The sequence below is a fragment of the Dermacentor andersoni genome, chromosome 5, assembly GCF_023375885.2.
Source record: "Dermacentor andersoni chromosome 5, qqDerAnde1_hic_scaffold, whole genome shotgun sequence".
In the NCBI taxonomy this organism is placed as follows: domain Eukaryota; kingdom Metazoa; phylum Arthropoda; class Arachnida; order Ixodida; family Ixodidae; genus Dermacentor; species Dermacentor andersoni.
This window is the reverse complement of record NC_092818.1, coordinates 200,493,984-200,508,254: the sequence shown is the minus strand read 5'-3', so window position 1 is coordinate 200,508,254 and position 14,271 is coordinate 200,493,984. Positions and strand designations below refer to the sequence as shown.

Here is a 14,271-nt window from a genome sequence, read left to right as displayed (position 1 = left end):
CACGTGCGGATTCCTCAGCCTGGCTGCTATCTACAGCTGATAGCGTCGACGATTTCTGCCACCGGGTGCCACTGCCGTCCCGATTCCTCGCTATAAAAGCCGCCGACGTGGAAGACAACGACACTTTGGCAGCAGCGGTAGCGACCCTGGCACATTGGCTTACATTCCCCTGTTCTACGCAGATTCTTCGACGGCCCTTGTGTCTCCGGCGGTAGTCTTTGTGGCGCTACCTACCCTTTTCGTCTTTGGTGCTGCATCATTCCCGTGTTACCTACACGTGCGGATTCCTCAGCCTGGCTGCTATCTACAGCTGATAGCGTCGACGATTTCTGCCACCGGGTGCCACTGCCGTCCCGATTCCTCGCTATAAAAGCCGCCGACGTGGAAGACGACACTTTGGCAGCAGCGGTAGCGACCCTGGCACATTGGCTTACATTCCCCTGTTCTACGCAGATTCTTCGACGGCCCTTGTGTCACCGGCGGTAGTCTTTGTGGCGCTACCTACCCTTTTCGTCTTTGGTGCTGCATCATTCCCGTGTTACCTACACGTGCGGATTCCTCAGCCTGGCTGCTATCTACAGCTGATAGCGTCGACGATTTCTGCCACCGGGTGCCACTGCCGTCCCGATTCCTCGCTATAAAAGCCGCCGACGTGGAAGACAACGACACTTTGGCAGCAGCGGTAGCGACCCTGGCACATTGGCTTACATTCCCCTGTTCTACGCAGGTTAGTCCACGCCTTGTAACATTCGCTCTTTAGTTCATTTCATGTTGTCTACTCTACCGCTGCTGCCACTCGAGTCTGCTTCCCTGTGTTTCCGTATCCTGTTCACATGGCAACTGTAGGCACATGTTGCTCATGCAATGAAGCTGTTAGCTCAGATGAAATGTCTGTGTCATGTGGCGAATGTAAGGGGCTCTTCCACATTGGGACATGTGCTGGCTTATCGGATAAACAATATAAGAAAAAATCTGAATCGGCTAAACAAAAGTGGACTTGCTCTGCATGCAGAGTCGCAGGAAAGGACAGTGAAGGCTCAAGCGGGAAGTCGTCAGCTGATGAACTAACTGATATAAGGTCACTTTTAGCGGACATAAGTCAAAAGTTGGATGAGTTGTTGCCGCTCAAAGAGACTGTGCCAGGCATTGAGCGGTCGGTACAACTAATGTCTGATAAGTATGACGAGATGTTGGCACGATTGGCCGCGCAAGAAAAGGACACGAAAGAAATCCGGAAACGGCTTGAACACCTTGAACAAAGCTCTCACGCTAGTGGCGATGCGACAAAGAAGTTAGAGGCTGTTCTTAATGAGCTGGAATGGAGAAACCACAGGTTCAACCTAGAAATTCACGGTGTTAGTGCAGCTGACAATGAAAATTTGCTTGAGAAAGTGAATTCTCTTGCCACATTGATTGAGGTCCCTGTACTCAGTGAAACCGATGTCACTGCCATTCACCGCCTTCCATGCAAAGCCGGCCGCATTCCTGGTATAATTGGGAGGTATCTCAGGCAATCTGTTCGAGACCAGTGGCTGGACAGCCGCTCAAAGCTGAGGGAAAAGAAATCCAAGGTGTTCTTTCAGGAAAACATGACCAGTTACAACCGACAACTGCTTCGAGAGGCTAAAGACTGGGCGAAAGTGAATGGTTACAAATTCGTGTGGCACAGGAATGGAAAGATCTTGCTGCGAAAGACCGAGGGCGACTCTGTCATAGTAGTGCGTCACAGATCAGACTTTCCTTCCTGAGCCTGCTCTCTTGTGAGCGTACTGAAGTTGATCATTGCCGCTTAAAGATGGCTACTGATAGTCCCTTCTTTCCGCATGAGGTAGATAATCTTGTCTCAAATCAACATGCTGGTTCATTGAAGTGTCTTCACCTTAATGTTCGTTCGCTCTATAACAAAGAAACAGATATCGATGACTTTATCAATGGTTTTCATTTTTTGTTTGATGCTGTAATGCTCAGTGAAACTTGGTGCAGAGATGGTCGTGACGTGCCTAAGTTTAGACATTATCAATCGTTTTGTGTGAACCGAACGCGCCGCCGTGGCGGCGGTGTTTTGCTGTTGTTGAAAGAACATGTAAGTTGTGAATTGCTTCCCGACTTTTGTGTTTGTTGCGAAGATTTTGAAATGGTAACAGTTCGTGCGAATGAGTACATATTTTCTGTTTGCTACAGGCCTCCAAATGGAAATGTTCTTCAGTTCCTTTCTTTTTATGAACAGCTGCTGTCTTTTTCTGCAGAAAATAGCAATTACTTGGTGTCCGCTGGTGATTTCAATATCGACATGCTGACCACTTCTGTACCACAAAAGACTATCTTAAATATTTTAGCTTCAAATGGTTATGAAAATTTAATCCGTACGCCAACAAGGATTACATCCGAAAGTGAAACATTGTTGGACTTGCTCGTTACAAATGCTGACACTGAAAATGCTACTGACGGGGTGATGTCACACGATCTTAGTGATCACCTTCCAGTATTTCTTTTTCTCAGAAAACACAACTTAAAAAAAAACAGGAAGCATGAGTATATCTTATGTCAAAGTATTACTCAAACACGTCTAGATAGCTTCAGAGACGAACTTCTACGGTGCGACCTTAGACAAATTTTAGAAATAGATAACGTCGAAATCGCGTATGGCAAGCTTATTGATGAAGTCTCTCGAATATATAAGAACCATTTTCCAGAAAAAAAGCTCAGGCTCGGTAAAAAATTACGGAAGCCGTGGATAACTCCCGAATTGCTAAAACGTATTAATTATAAAAACGCGCTCTATCACAAGTTCGTCAAGACTAAGGATCCAGGTATATTAAAGGAATACAAGTCGTATAGAAACAAGCTAAATAAGGAACTAAAATCCCATAGGAAGTCCTATTTTCATGCAGAATTCAAGGGTTGTTTGAACAAACCTGATACCTTATGGAAAAAGTTAAATGATGTCTTAAATCGTCGAAAATCGGCTCCGCGAATAAAAACTCTAATACTTGGTGGAAACGAAGTATCGGGAAGTGCTCTTGCAAATGTTTTTAATGATTACCTTGTAAACTTTTCTAGTGGTAGTGCGTCGTCTGACATTAGTGAATTTATGCCGAACAGAAATTCATCTTCACTCTTTCTTCATCCCTTTACTGAGCATGAGGTGACATCAGTTTTCCTTTCACTAAAAAATAGCTCGAGTTGCGACGCAGAAGGCATGCAGGTTCGCCCTATCAAGTATGTGCTTGATATCATTTCCCCGTACATTACCTATATTTTTAATTTGTCTTTGTCAAGCGCTATCTTTCCTAAACGGATGCAAATAGCCAGAGTGTCTGTATTGTTCAAGAAAGGTGACGTTAATGATACTAAAAATTATAGACCCATTTCTATATTACCTGTTTTTTCGAAGGGTCTAGAAAAACTAATACTAATGCAGGTTTGGAAGTTTTTTGACAAGCACAGCCTAATTTCTCCAGCCCAGTTCGGATTTAGAAAACGACGGTCTACAGAATTAGCACTACTCCATCAAAAAGAATTTACTTTATCGCAATTTGAAATTAAAAACATTGTCCTTGGTATTTATATTGATTTTACTAAAGCATTTGATTGCATCCTTCACTCGGTTCTACTTGATAAGCTTGAAACCTATGGTATTCGAGGGCACTGTGGAAGCCTTATAAAATCTTATCTTCACAATCGCTATCAATATGTCGAAATAAACAATAGCCGCTCAAATTTGAAGCATATCACCAGAGGCGTTCCTCAGGGTAGTATTCTTGGCCCGTTCCTGTTTATCACATATATAAATGACTTAGTAAATATCTATAAAGATGCGAAATACGTAATGTACGCAGACGACGCCAGTATATTTTTTTCGTCACCTGACTCTAGTAGCCTTGAGAATAAAGCTAACACTGCTCTGAAAATTCTTCATGTATGGTCAAAACAAAACTGTCTACAAATCAATATAAACAAAACAAAAGCAATAATCTTTAGGCCCAAATCTAAGCAAATAAACAGTTCCATCAACCTTGTTTATGACGATGTAAACCTAGAAATCGTAGATAGCTTTAAAATACTTGGCGTTATTTTCACACAAAATATGCTTTGGGACATGCACATAGAATCGGTATTGGGCAAATTATCTCGTGTAGTTGGCATGATGGTGCGGCTGAGACCTCTTTTACCTTACAGAATCAAGGTTCTTATTTATAAAACCCTATTTTTTTCTACACTTTATTATTGTCTGCTCGTGTGGGGTACCACATCACATACCAATCTAGAAAAGATACATATACTTCAGAAAAAAATTTTGCGAGTACTATTTAACCTGCCTTACAATGCCCACACATCAGACTTATTTCTGATAGCAAATATAATACCCGTTTTTAGCCTTTATAATTACAAGTTAGGTCAAGCTTTCAAACGGGAGGTAAAAGACAACTTAACGTTTCTTCATGAGTTATCTAATCTCACCAGGAACACACATTCTTACATCACAAGGTGTACGGAACAGTGGAAGGTGGTCACTCCGCGTGCCAATTATTCTACACAAAAGATATCATACACACTACCAACACTTTTAAATTTGTTTCTGAAATCAGGTCTTGATATTTATATAACTGGTGTACGAGCTTTACGTGAACATCTTGTCGCTCAATCTTTCCTAAATAATTGAAGAACGTTTTTCAGATAAGTTGTGTTCTTGCGTTTACTTTTTGTCCATATTTCACATATAGTCAATTGCTATGTATATATGTGTCTCCTGTTGAATCGCTGTTTGCCTTGTAAAGGAGGCTGCGGGCTCTAGTCAAGTCGCTTGCCTCTAAAGCGACTTTTACCCACAGTCTCCTCCATCACTGATGGAAATAAAGAAGATATTATATATATATATATATATATCATATTCCTATAGGACAAAAGAAAGTGGACGATGCGAGCACTCGTATCGTCTACGTCCTCTTGTCCTTCGCCCGGGTTGCGCTGCCCACCGCTAGGAATATGTTCAGTCATCAACGCGCCCAGCTTGTTGTGTTAATGTCTATATCATAAGAAGCCAACAAGCAATTACTAAGTACGAGTAATTTTCACTATGTAGTCCTTGGCGTCTATACGTTGGTTTCTTATGATATGATTAATAAAAATCGGTTCCCTTTCTTCTCGTTCACGCACGCACGCACGCACGCACGCAGCTTAGTCACAACGAGCACACATCCAAAAAACGCCAACACGAACACGATTGTTTATTGCATAGATTGCATTAGACTGCATTCCCATCAGCCACTTGGCTTGCATCGTCGTCATTGACCACTTCGTATTCTCCGAGTCCTCGGCCAGCTCGTTCTCTCGTTTTCTTCTTCCTCCCTGGAGGGGGGGGGGGGGGAAGGTCACGTGGCCGGAAGAATCGCACCGGGAAGTGTGACTCACAGTGGCGTCTGAGCAGCGGGAAGGATCTGCTCGAAGTCGCCCAGGTCAGCTTCTGAATAGGCGCTGGAACTGCGCGCGAGAGCAGAAAGGCAGTCTTTAGAACATCACGAGTACGGTGCATTTGCTGCTGACGCGCCAGCCGTGTGAGGCCACCAAATGCGTGCGGTGTTCGTCCGTGGCATCCGCGCTGCGTCACGTCAAAATTTCAGGGGGGAGCACTCATTTATGGCACATTCGACTGCTCCTTTCCGGACAGTAATGTGAAGCTTCAAAGGTCGTTAAAAAAAGGTTGCGAATAATTACTGGGATGACAAGCCCGTTCTTGTTGTGTTATAAGGAAGCAGGATTAATACTGTTAAGGTCGGCCAGCGTATAGTTGTTGTTTCCCACTACCGTCAGATGCTCTGACAGCGCTCTCGAAAGACCAGTCGGGCGACGCTTCATTAGATCCCCAACACACATCGAGAATCGCAACAACCTAGTCGCGACGAAGCATTAAAGTCACCGAGGACGAGCGTTTTTACTCAGTGTTTTTGATGCACTCAGCTGTCTTTAACAAAAGTGTGTAATACTGTTATGTGCAAAAATGTGTCTGATAAAATCCAAATAATATGTAAGCTGATTCATCGAACGAAGTATTCCACTTGTCAGTGGTAATTTTCGACAACCGGCCCGCTTATATTGCCCTGCATTTGGGTTGTCGACCTGGATTCTCCTGGCCGGCTTGACAAAAGTGTCTGGCCTTATAAGATGGTCCTTGCACTCAGTGTAGATCGAAAGTTTTCCTTACCAGAAGGGTGCTGCAAAGAATCTGCGAGCGGCCTTTCAGATCTCGGAGACCGGGTCATCGACTGCTAGTGAAGCGGCAGCTTTTGACCGCTGGCACAACTTCAGCAGGCACGAGAGAATCGTGACAGCCATGAGGCTTCTTTTGTCGTGCTGGAGATGTTACACGCCAAGACGGTGTACGGTTCATCGACATGCCCCACTGAATGTTCTTTTCTGCTGTCTCGTTTGTTTCCGCTCGTACAACATTTATTTATCGATGCGTGCGAAAATAAAATCTATAGTTGAAAGTTAGCGCTGGCTTTGTGTATCTCTTTCTTTCTACGTCCTCGTTCAGTTGAGCTTACACACTCTATCACAGTTTCAAGCCGACTAGCCCGCCAACGTGTTTTAACCACATTGTTGCGTTGGTGAAATTGTGACTAACTTTTGAGAAAAGTTTTTCATTGCTAAGGTGTGCAGCCACTTCGCATCAACTTATGATATCGTCCTTATGCAATTTTTAAACATGACGAAAAAAAAAAAAGCTAACTAATATTTCGTTTAAGAAGTGACGCATTTATATAATGTATGTCGGCGAGCTAGCTGGTACACGACTTGAATAAACGAACAACGCTAAAAACGGGGCCACACAGAAACAATACAGTGCACTGCCGTGCGTCTGCTCGTTTGCAGGCCACGCTTGTTGCAATTCCAGGTAAGAGGGGAGATAACCGTTGTTTTCCAACCATATCTCCTGGTGAGTGCTACAGCTACGTGCGGAAGAGGGCAGACACTATTTTGCAAGTCACCTATCGTTCAATCGCGCTTTCGGCGTTGTGGGCATGCTATATTATTCTAGATTTAGAAATACAGGAACAAAGCTTTGCGCTAGAACTTGGATAGCATCATATGATGCATGTTTCACTCACTTTCGTTGGCCCGCTGTCTGACTTGTTTGATGAGCTGTTTGGAAGTAGCTTGCGGTCATGGTATTGTAGTCATCACGCGACGCATATCCTTATTTTATCCCACGCGGGAACTGATGAGGCGCAGACAGTCCGAAGCAGGGCTGCTTGCTTTTTAGAAGCCTAGACTATTACGGCATCCGTAGTTTGCAGTAAAGGAAGCAGGCACGTACCCAGGAATTTTTGTTCGGGGGGGGGGCCCAACCCAAGGTAACTTTTCTGTGCAAATGAGGGGGGGGGGAGTACCTTTACTAGTACAAATGTGAATAACGCCCAGCATTCGCCATAAAAACGCATAAACCCACGAAAGAGAAATGAAATAAGGTGTATTTTAGAGGTACGCCTGGGCGATACGCCTCTCCCTTACTTGGCAAACAAAGAACCACGTCAAATGGACTCGCGCAGGAAAGAAGCGCGGGAATAACACTGCCAAGAACAAGTACAGAAGCGAACGTGTGACATAAAGATTACTTTAGTAGAATGGAACTTTAAGAAACAGCAGTTGACAACAAAGGCACACGGACCGCGCGGAGTTGTGTTACTCCGCCAGCCAATCACAGAAGCAAACGACATCGTCGTCACGCGGCCTTTTCAAAATGGCGTCGTACTTGATACCTCCGGAGCGTCTGCTCTTCTTCAAGAGTCTTTTCGTTGGCGGAAGCAATGAGGTGTGCAACAGACATTGACAAAATGTATTGAGTCTGAGCATTTCACTCTTCAAAATCTGCTGCGCAGTTCATTTCACTGTTGAACCCGTTTCACTCATGAAACTTGAATGCCAACTGAAGTGAAACTTCACAGCGAATAGTTGTAGGGAAGCGAGCATGTTATTTCAGTTCAGTAATGAATTAGGCATTCGCCATTCCAATATAATAGGCGAGGGGACCGATATAAAATTACGCGCTAATAATTTTATTTTTGTAGTTACCGCCCTATTTGGGTAACAGAAAAAGTTTGAAGTACGAATTATTTGCAGCCTCGAGGAGAAGCAGTGGCTGGTGGTTATGTGGCGTGGGCGGGGCTTCATTGCAGATTGAAGTGAAAGCTTTAGCTCGGGTGCTCCTATCTAAATACATGTAATGTAAAAGGAGAATTCGTTTTTCTCAGCAACCGCTGCACCAAATTTGACAAGGTTTGTTGCGTGTAAAAGAAAAACTTAAACTCTAGTGACCATTGGCTTCAAATTTTTCCTTTAAATTGTCAATGTATTATTAAAAATTGGCAGAAATCGAAAATTTTCAGAAAACGAGACTATCAAGTTTGCAACTCTGTCCTTTGGCAACGAGAAATGATATCACAATTCTGTGAATTACACCTAATAGTACATCTAAAGCGTACAAAATTGATATGTTACACATGAATAAAAAAAAATTGTAATATGGAAATACAACTTTTGCAGAACCCTTGTAAATAACGTAACAAATTCACATAAAATGTAAAATGACATATAAAATTTGTCCGCTTTGAATGGTCTAATCGATGCCGTTTACAGAACTGCGATATCTGTTCTTGATGCAGAGCTATGGATTTGTGAACTTCGTGCTATTTTTTTCAAACTGTCGAATATTTGAAAATCTTTTAAACAAAATTCAGGCCCTATATCGAAATTACACTTCCAACAGTCACTGTAATTTAACTGTCTCTCTCAAATGCAACACACTTCATTAAAATTGATCCAGGGCTTATCTCAGAAAAACGTTTTTGCGTTTTACATGTATTTGAATAGGCCGCGTCCGAGTTAGGCCCGAGCTAAAGCTTCCTCTTAAGTTGTACCCGACTATAGTAGCGTTTTTTTTAATTAGCTCTGGAAGAAATATACAGAAATATATATTTGCGGAACAATCACAGTTGTTTTGGATCCTTCGTTTAGTGCTCTAGCAAGTGCCACAACCGACTCGTATTGTTATTTGGGAAGCTACGTAACGATGCGTGCCCGCCAGTCGCGTGCAACCGCGTATGGCGCAGGAAGCTGCGATTCTACGTACTACGCCCATCGCCGAACGTTAGAAAAACATCTACATAAGCACAGCAGAGAAGTGGCAACGTTAAGCGGCTCGAATGATAACTGTAGAAGCGTCATTCAGAACACACGGAATTGTCCTCCACTTCCGGCGGCGTTTTCTCAACTTCCTTTTTAAATAAAAAGATGTCGATCCATAAATATTTACATAATCAACGGTTACATTTGTTAATTTTCGCTTTTCCTTCCTGTTTGGCTGTTGCCTTGGCTGTCTCCCTTAGTAGATCGCTTAATTTCTCAAATCCTTGCGACTATTGTTTCCAGTTGGCAACTTTGCATGAAAAGAGCTGTAGAATTACGGAGAAACCAGACGAGTTAACGGGTAACAGTCATATTGCCTATGAGTTTAAGCGTTATTGCAAGGATTGATGATGGATGCTGTCTCGCATCATTTTATTTTCCACCTTATCTAACCCATATCACGGGTATATGGTTCCGAGGATCTGTCAGCGTCGCGGCGAGCCGTCACTCGAGGAAATAATGAAACAAAAAGAAAAGTTAAAGGCAATTGGCATTTTCTCTGGCCGCAACTTGTTCCACATGCCTACAGACCAGCTGACCACGAACTAAATCCCATTCCTGGCCCCTGGATCAGTCTGAACGAAGAGGTTGAATTTACGAAGCAACAACGACGGACGCGACATCTGAATATATGGTGACAACTACATGCATCTCAAGTTAATCGCGCGGGCACATCACATCCCAGGAGGCGCCGATAACTGTCGCCATCCAAAAGGAGTGAGAAAGGCAGCAAAATGTTGACCGCCGAATAGCTGTCAAGCCTGAACATTTATTTGGCGGTGCTTTAAGAATGTGTGTGAGAAATGGTGGCGGGGGCGGGGGGCCGGGCCCCCCCGGGCCCCCCCTTGGGTACGTGCCTGAAAGGAAGGGCCAGTAGCTCCGAAAGATTTGAAAGTGTCGTGTCTCCTGGCACCCGTCTATACTGAAAATCACCGAGACGTTTAGTTAGGCTGGGCTCTCTGTAGCAAGCAGCACGTGTTACGACATGGTAGGTGAACCTCAGCTAGCCGACTGGTTACGGCTGTCTGGTGTTGAGCGATCGGGCAGTGACGAGACGCTCTCCCTGTGTCCATAACTATCCGCCAACTTCGTTCTTGGCTTGTTTAATGCGCCATGAGGGGGACCGCAGTGTTTTGTGCATGGGAGGGGACCGCCCCCAATGAAATCGCTCCCCTCCCCCCCTTGGACCACAACTAGCCCCCGCCTTGATTCCACACTCAAGCTTTTTCTTTCATCTATGTCGCTCTTTCGGAGCCCACCTCCTGCAACGTTCTGTTCCGTTGGAAAGGGGGAAGGCTTGTCAGAAAATTTCGAGGGGAGGGGGTTGGGCTTCAATCCCCCAGACACCCTCCCTCCCCCATGGCTGCGCCAATGTTAGGTGCTTATTGCTGCTACGGTGGCCACAACTGCTTCACTGAAGCCCCCTATTTTGATAATAACTCCTTCGTTACCGCGCCTATAGAAATCAATCAATTTGATCGACAGTTTCTCTACGTGCTGTTAAACATTTCTATTGGAATTCTTCAACGAGAAGCATTAGGCACCGTATGAAATGATGACTGAACTTTACGTATTTGTGAAATTGGACAATTTTTTGGCAGATTGAGGAGTCTGGAAAAATAAAAATTCGACTGGAGGTATCGTCGAAAATAGTCTCCAGTGCTCCTAGCACTTCTTCAATGAAAAGATGCAAAGTTTGCACTTTGATCAACTCAACATAATTCATTCAATGACAGCAGAAGTGAAGATACAGAAGCTCCTTCCGGGTTGTCTAATTTTTACGATCCGACGTCTATAGGCTGTTTTAACGATGCCTCAAACAACGGCATATGCCCTTGAGTGCGTGTTGTTTTGATAATTCTGTTCGAATCATATCAAGTGCAAAATCATTTTCCCCACCGTGGGTTGCCTTTATCAAACAGCACTTCTACAGCATATGTACGAACTATTACGATCAATACTTGCCATCGCGTGGGGTTTTTCATTCACACAAAGACACGCGGTGGACTTCAGACCCACTTTCGACTGAAGTTCGACTAGCTGCCTAATCTCTTACATTTGACATTTTTCTCTTGCATCTCTTACAGGGCCCTTCACAGCCGTGCTACATGCATCATTTGCAATTCGTTCCTAAATTTCATACAGGACTCATTGAAAACTCAGTGGCCCATATCTGGCCCATAAAAACGTCATCGTGCTTATAGATACACCGGCGCAGGGTAGCAAACGGGACAGTGCGGTCGTCGGGGGGCGTCCCTGACCTTGGCTTCCCGGAGGGCGCGACGAGCCGGAGTACGTCGTCGACCAGCGCCTGCTTGAGCAGGGCGTCGGCGCGCGTGCTCGAGGTCAGCGACGGCGAGGCGTTCACCTCCAGGAGCCACGGACGCAAGTCTTCGTCCAGGAGAACGTCGTAGCTGCGCAGGTTCATCACGTTGGCGTGCCAACCTTGTCGTCATAACATGATCCATGCCAAGCTGCTTTGAAGCTGTTGTCCGGAGCTCTGCCTAGGAATCTCGCCTTAAGTACATGCACAGAACAGCGACTCAGATACCGGCGCTCTGGTTCCGCATAGCGCGGTCGACCGTTTCATTACGGAATGGATGTTTTGTTGCGCCTTCGGTTAGAGAAAAACTAAACATCTCTGGTAAAGCAGCACGCACGTTAAAGTTCCGGTGGTACAGCTCCCGCTGTTGAACGAAGCGAATAGGTTCTGTTCAGTGCAGAGAAACGGTTCACGTTCATTTTTGCGTTCGTGTATATTTTCCCGGTGCTTCCATCAGCTCACCTGTAAATTAATGGGTTAACAGTATACGCTCGATTCGTTGTCATTATACAGAAAAGATTTTTTTTTTTTTACGTAAAAGGATGAAAATATTCGACAATTTGCGCCGTCACCCACTCTTCGCTATCATTTTCTTCTCTCGATGCATCACTACATAGAAGTTCAATTTTATCACGATGACACTGTCTCGCATGCATCTTCTGTTGTCACTACACGAATTTCTAATCGTGCTGTCAAACGGCGATCTTTACAATTAGTCTACAATATTCAGCGCTCATGGAAACAAAAATGTTCGTAGGCCCTTTCATCTCCACATAGCATCGTCGCGGCACGGTTACCGATCGGTCACACGTGTGACTTGACCAGTGCTCGCAGGGTCTTAACTTATGAAGTGTTAAATTCGAAGGCATATAGACCCGCTAAAGCGCCGTTGTCGTAACCTCGCGATTGCCACAGCTGATATGGTTCCACGTTCCGGCAAAATAGACCTGCTCATGTATTTTGCATTGGCTTTTTAAGTAGGAAATTTCAGTGGGAATCTGTCTCCCTGTCAGCTTGCGCCGCCTACCAGGAGCAAGCGCTACATATTTGGCGCTCGAGCCTTGCGGAAGATAGACGCATTGTACGAGAGCTGCGGAGCGATGAGACCAAAGCATGTTGCCCGTCACATTCTCGAAGGATTAGATGCGCTTTCACCAGCCTATATACCACACAGAATCAGTGCACAAGAATGCTTACCCGTAACACTCGAAGCAGTGCCAGTCAGACAGCATGGAAGGCTGCAGGTAAAAAGAAAGCGCAGCCGTCACCAACGACAGTGCAGCAAATTGAATAATCTACGTTGCATGTGAGTCAAGTGAACGACAGTGAATGTTTCCTTGTATCGAATAGTGGTGCCCAGCCGACTGACACTAGGTGGGCATACAGCCACCGCTATGCACTTATTCTGTGCATTTTCGCGCAGCAAGGCTCACTAAATCGGCTCCGGGGTTGGTTCGATTACACACCGGTTCATCGCGCGATGGACAAGACAAAGGCACGGCATGGTGCAGCGAATATGACACCTGCCAGAACCGTGGAGCCTGTTGAAAGAAAAGCATTTCGGTCGATCTGATGTGAGACACCGATTCTGTCGCAGTGGTCTTCTAAACCCATTAGATGAGGCGCCTAAAACCACAAAGAAACTTTCAGAAGTTCCTCACGGGGTTTGTACGTAGTAAACATATATTAAATTTGGGGGCTTAACGCCCCGAAACTGCGCCGTGGAGAGATTAACCTCGACCGCTTGGAATTCTTTAGCGTGCACATAAATTAATAAGTGCACGAGCGTTTTCTTGCATTTCGGCCCCATCGAAATGCGAACGCGCGACATCGTGCTCGGTAGCACAACACCATGTATACACCGCAGCGGGTGCGTCACTCGCTGGGTGCATGCAGGTCCCCCTTGCGGTACACATCTGTTTAACAAAGGCACGCGACAACAACATCGTGGTAAGCAGAATAATAACGTTATGATTACGTACTACGCATGTAACTTCCATTCGAGTGCGTACACCTACGATGGACCAGAAAGAAAGAGAAGGTAGATAAACTCTGTTCATTTTGTTGCGACAAAGCCTCGTACGTGCGACCGTATGCGCTTGTACCAAACTCACGGGAACATCGTGCCTGCGGTAAGAAACAGGTTATCTTGAATGGGCTGAGCTTGAGCGTTACATAGCATGGAGAAGGATTTGGCCAGTTGTCAGCGCAGCGCCTGTCCTAACGCCTGCTTGTAACGCTTAAAGCACTTGAGGCGTTTCAACGCGGGCACCAAGTGAGGCAGCAACCTAAACCAGAAGCTCACCGCGACGGCTGTGAGCGAATGCGCCACCAGCTCCCTGAGGTCTTGGCGCAGTCGAGCAGCGGACGCGGAGCCCCGTGTCCCCCGCACGAACGTCTCCAGGCTGGAGAGGCTCCACTTGCCACCGTGGGACTGGTTGTAGCGGCCCTGCAACCGCCAAACAAATGAATGCACCAGCGACACTGTTCGACATCGGCCTTAGTATATAGTTGATCAGTTTGCAGAATTACTGTAACGAGGGCGCCAGCGCTCAAAAAAATGATGTGGTTTTACGTGCGAAAACCTCCATCTGAATATACGCCGACTATAAGGACTCCGGAATAATTTGGACCACCAAGGGTTCTTTAACGTGCACGTAAATCTAAGTACGCGGGTGTTTTAGCATTTCGACTGCGGTAGCATCGAAATGCGGTCGCCGCGGTTGGGAGTTGATCCCGCGACCTCGTGCCTAAAAGCCCAA

The 14,271-nt window shown here is 45.4% G+C and overlaps 1 protein-coding gene across 5 annotated transcripts in view; it reads right to left on the bottom strand.

Annotated features, from left to right (window-relative positions):
- Window positions 1-5,203: 5,203 nt before the first annotated feature.
- Window positions 5,204-14,271, bottom strand: part of TTLL1B (Tubulin tyrosine ligase-like 1B) — a 29,157-nt gene continuing 20,089 nt past the window's right edge. For 2 of the 5 annotated variants that reach the window (XM_050180069.3, XM_055071528.2), the window contains 5 exons: window positions 13,815-13,958; window positions 12,707-12,747; window positions 11,448-11,600; window positions 5,413-5,481; window positions 5,204-5,349 (listed from right to left, as the gene is read on the bottom strand). In XM_050180069.3, the coding sequence (XP_050036026.3) occupies window positions 5,286-5,349; window positions 5,413-5,481; window positions 11,448-11,600; window positions 12,707-12,747; window positions 13,815-13,958 (471 nt within the window). In that variant the 3' untranslated portion in view covers window positions 5,204-5,285. Of the gene's footprint in view, window positions 5,482-11,447; window positions 11,601-12,706; window positions 12,748-13,814; window positions 13,959-14,271 lie in introns of all 5 variants that reach the window. The other 3 variants (XM_055071529.2, XM_055071531.2, XM_055071530.2) reach the window with 2 other exon arrangements.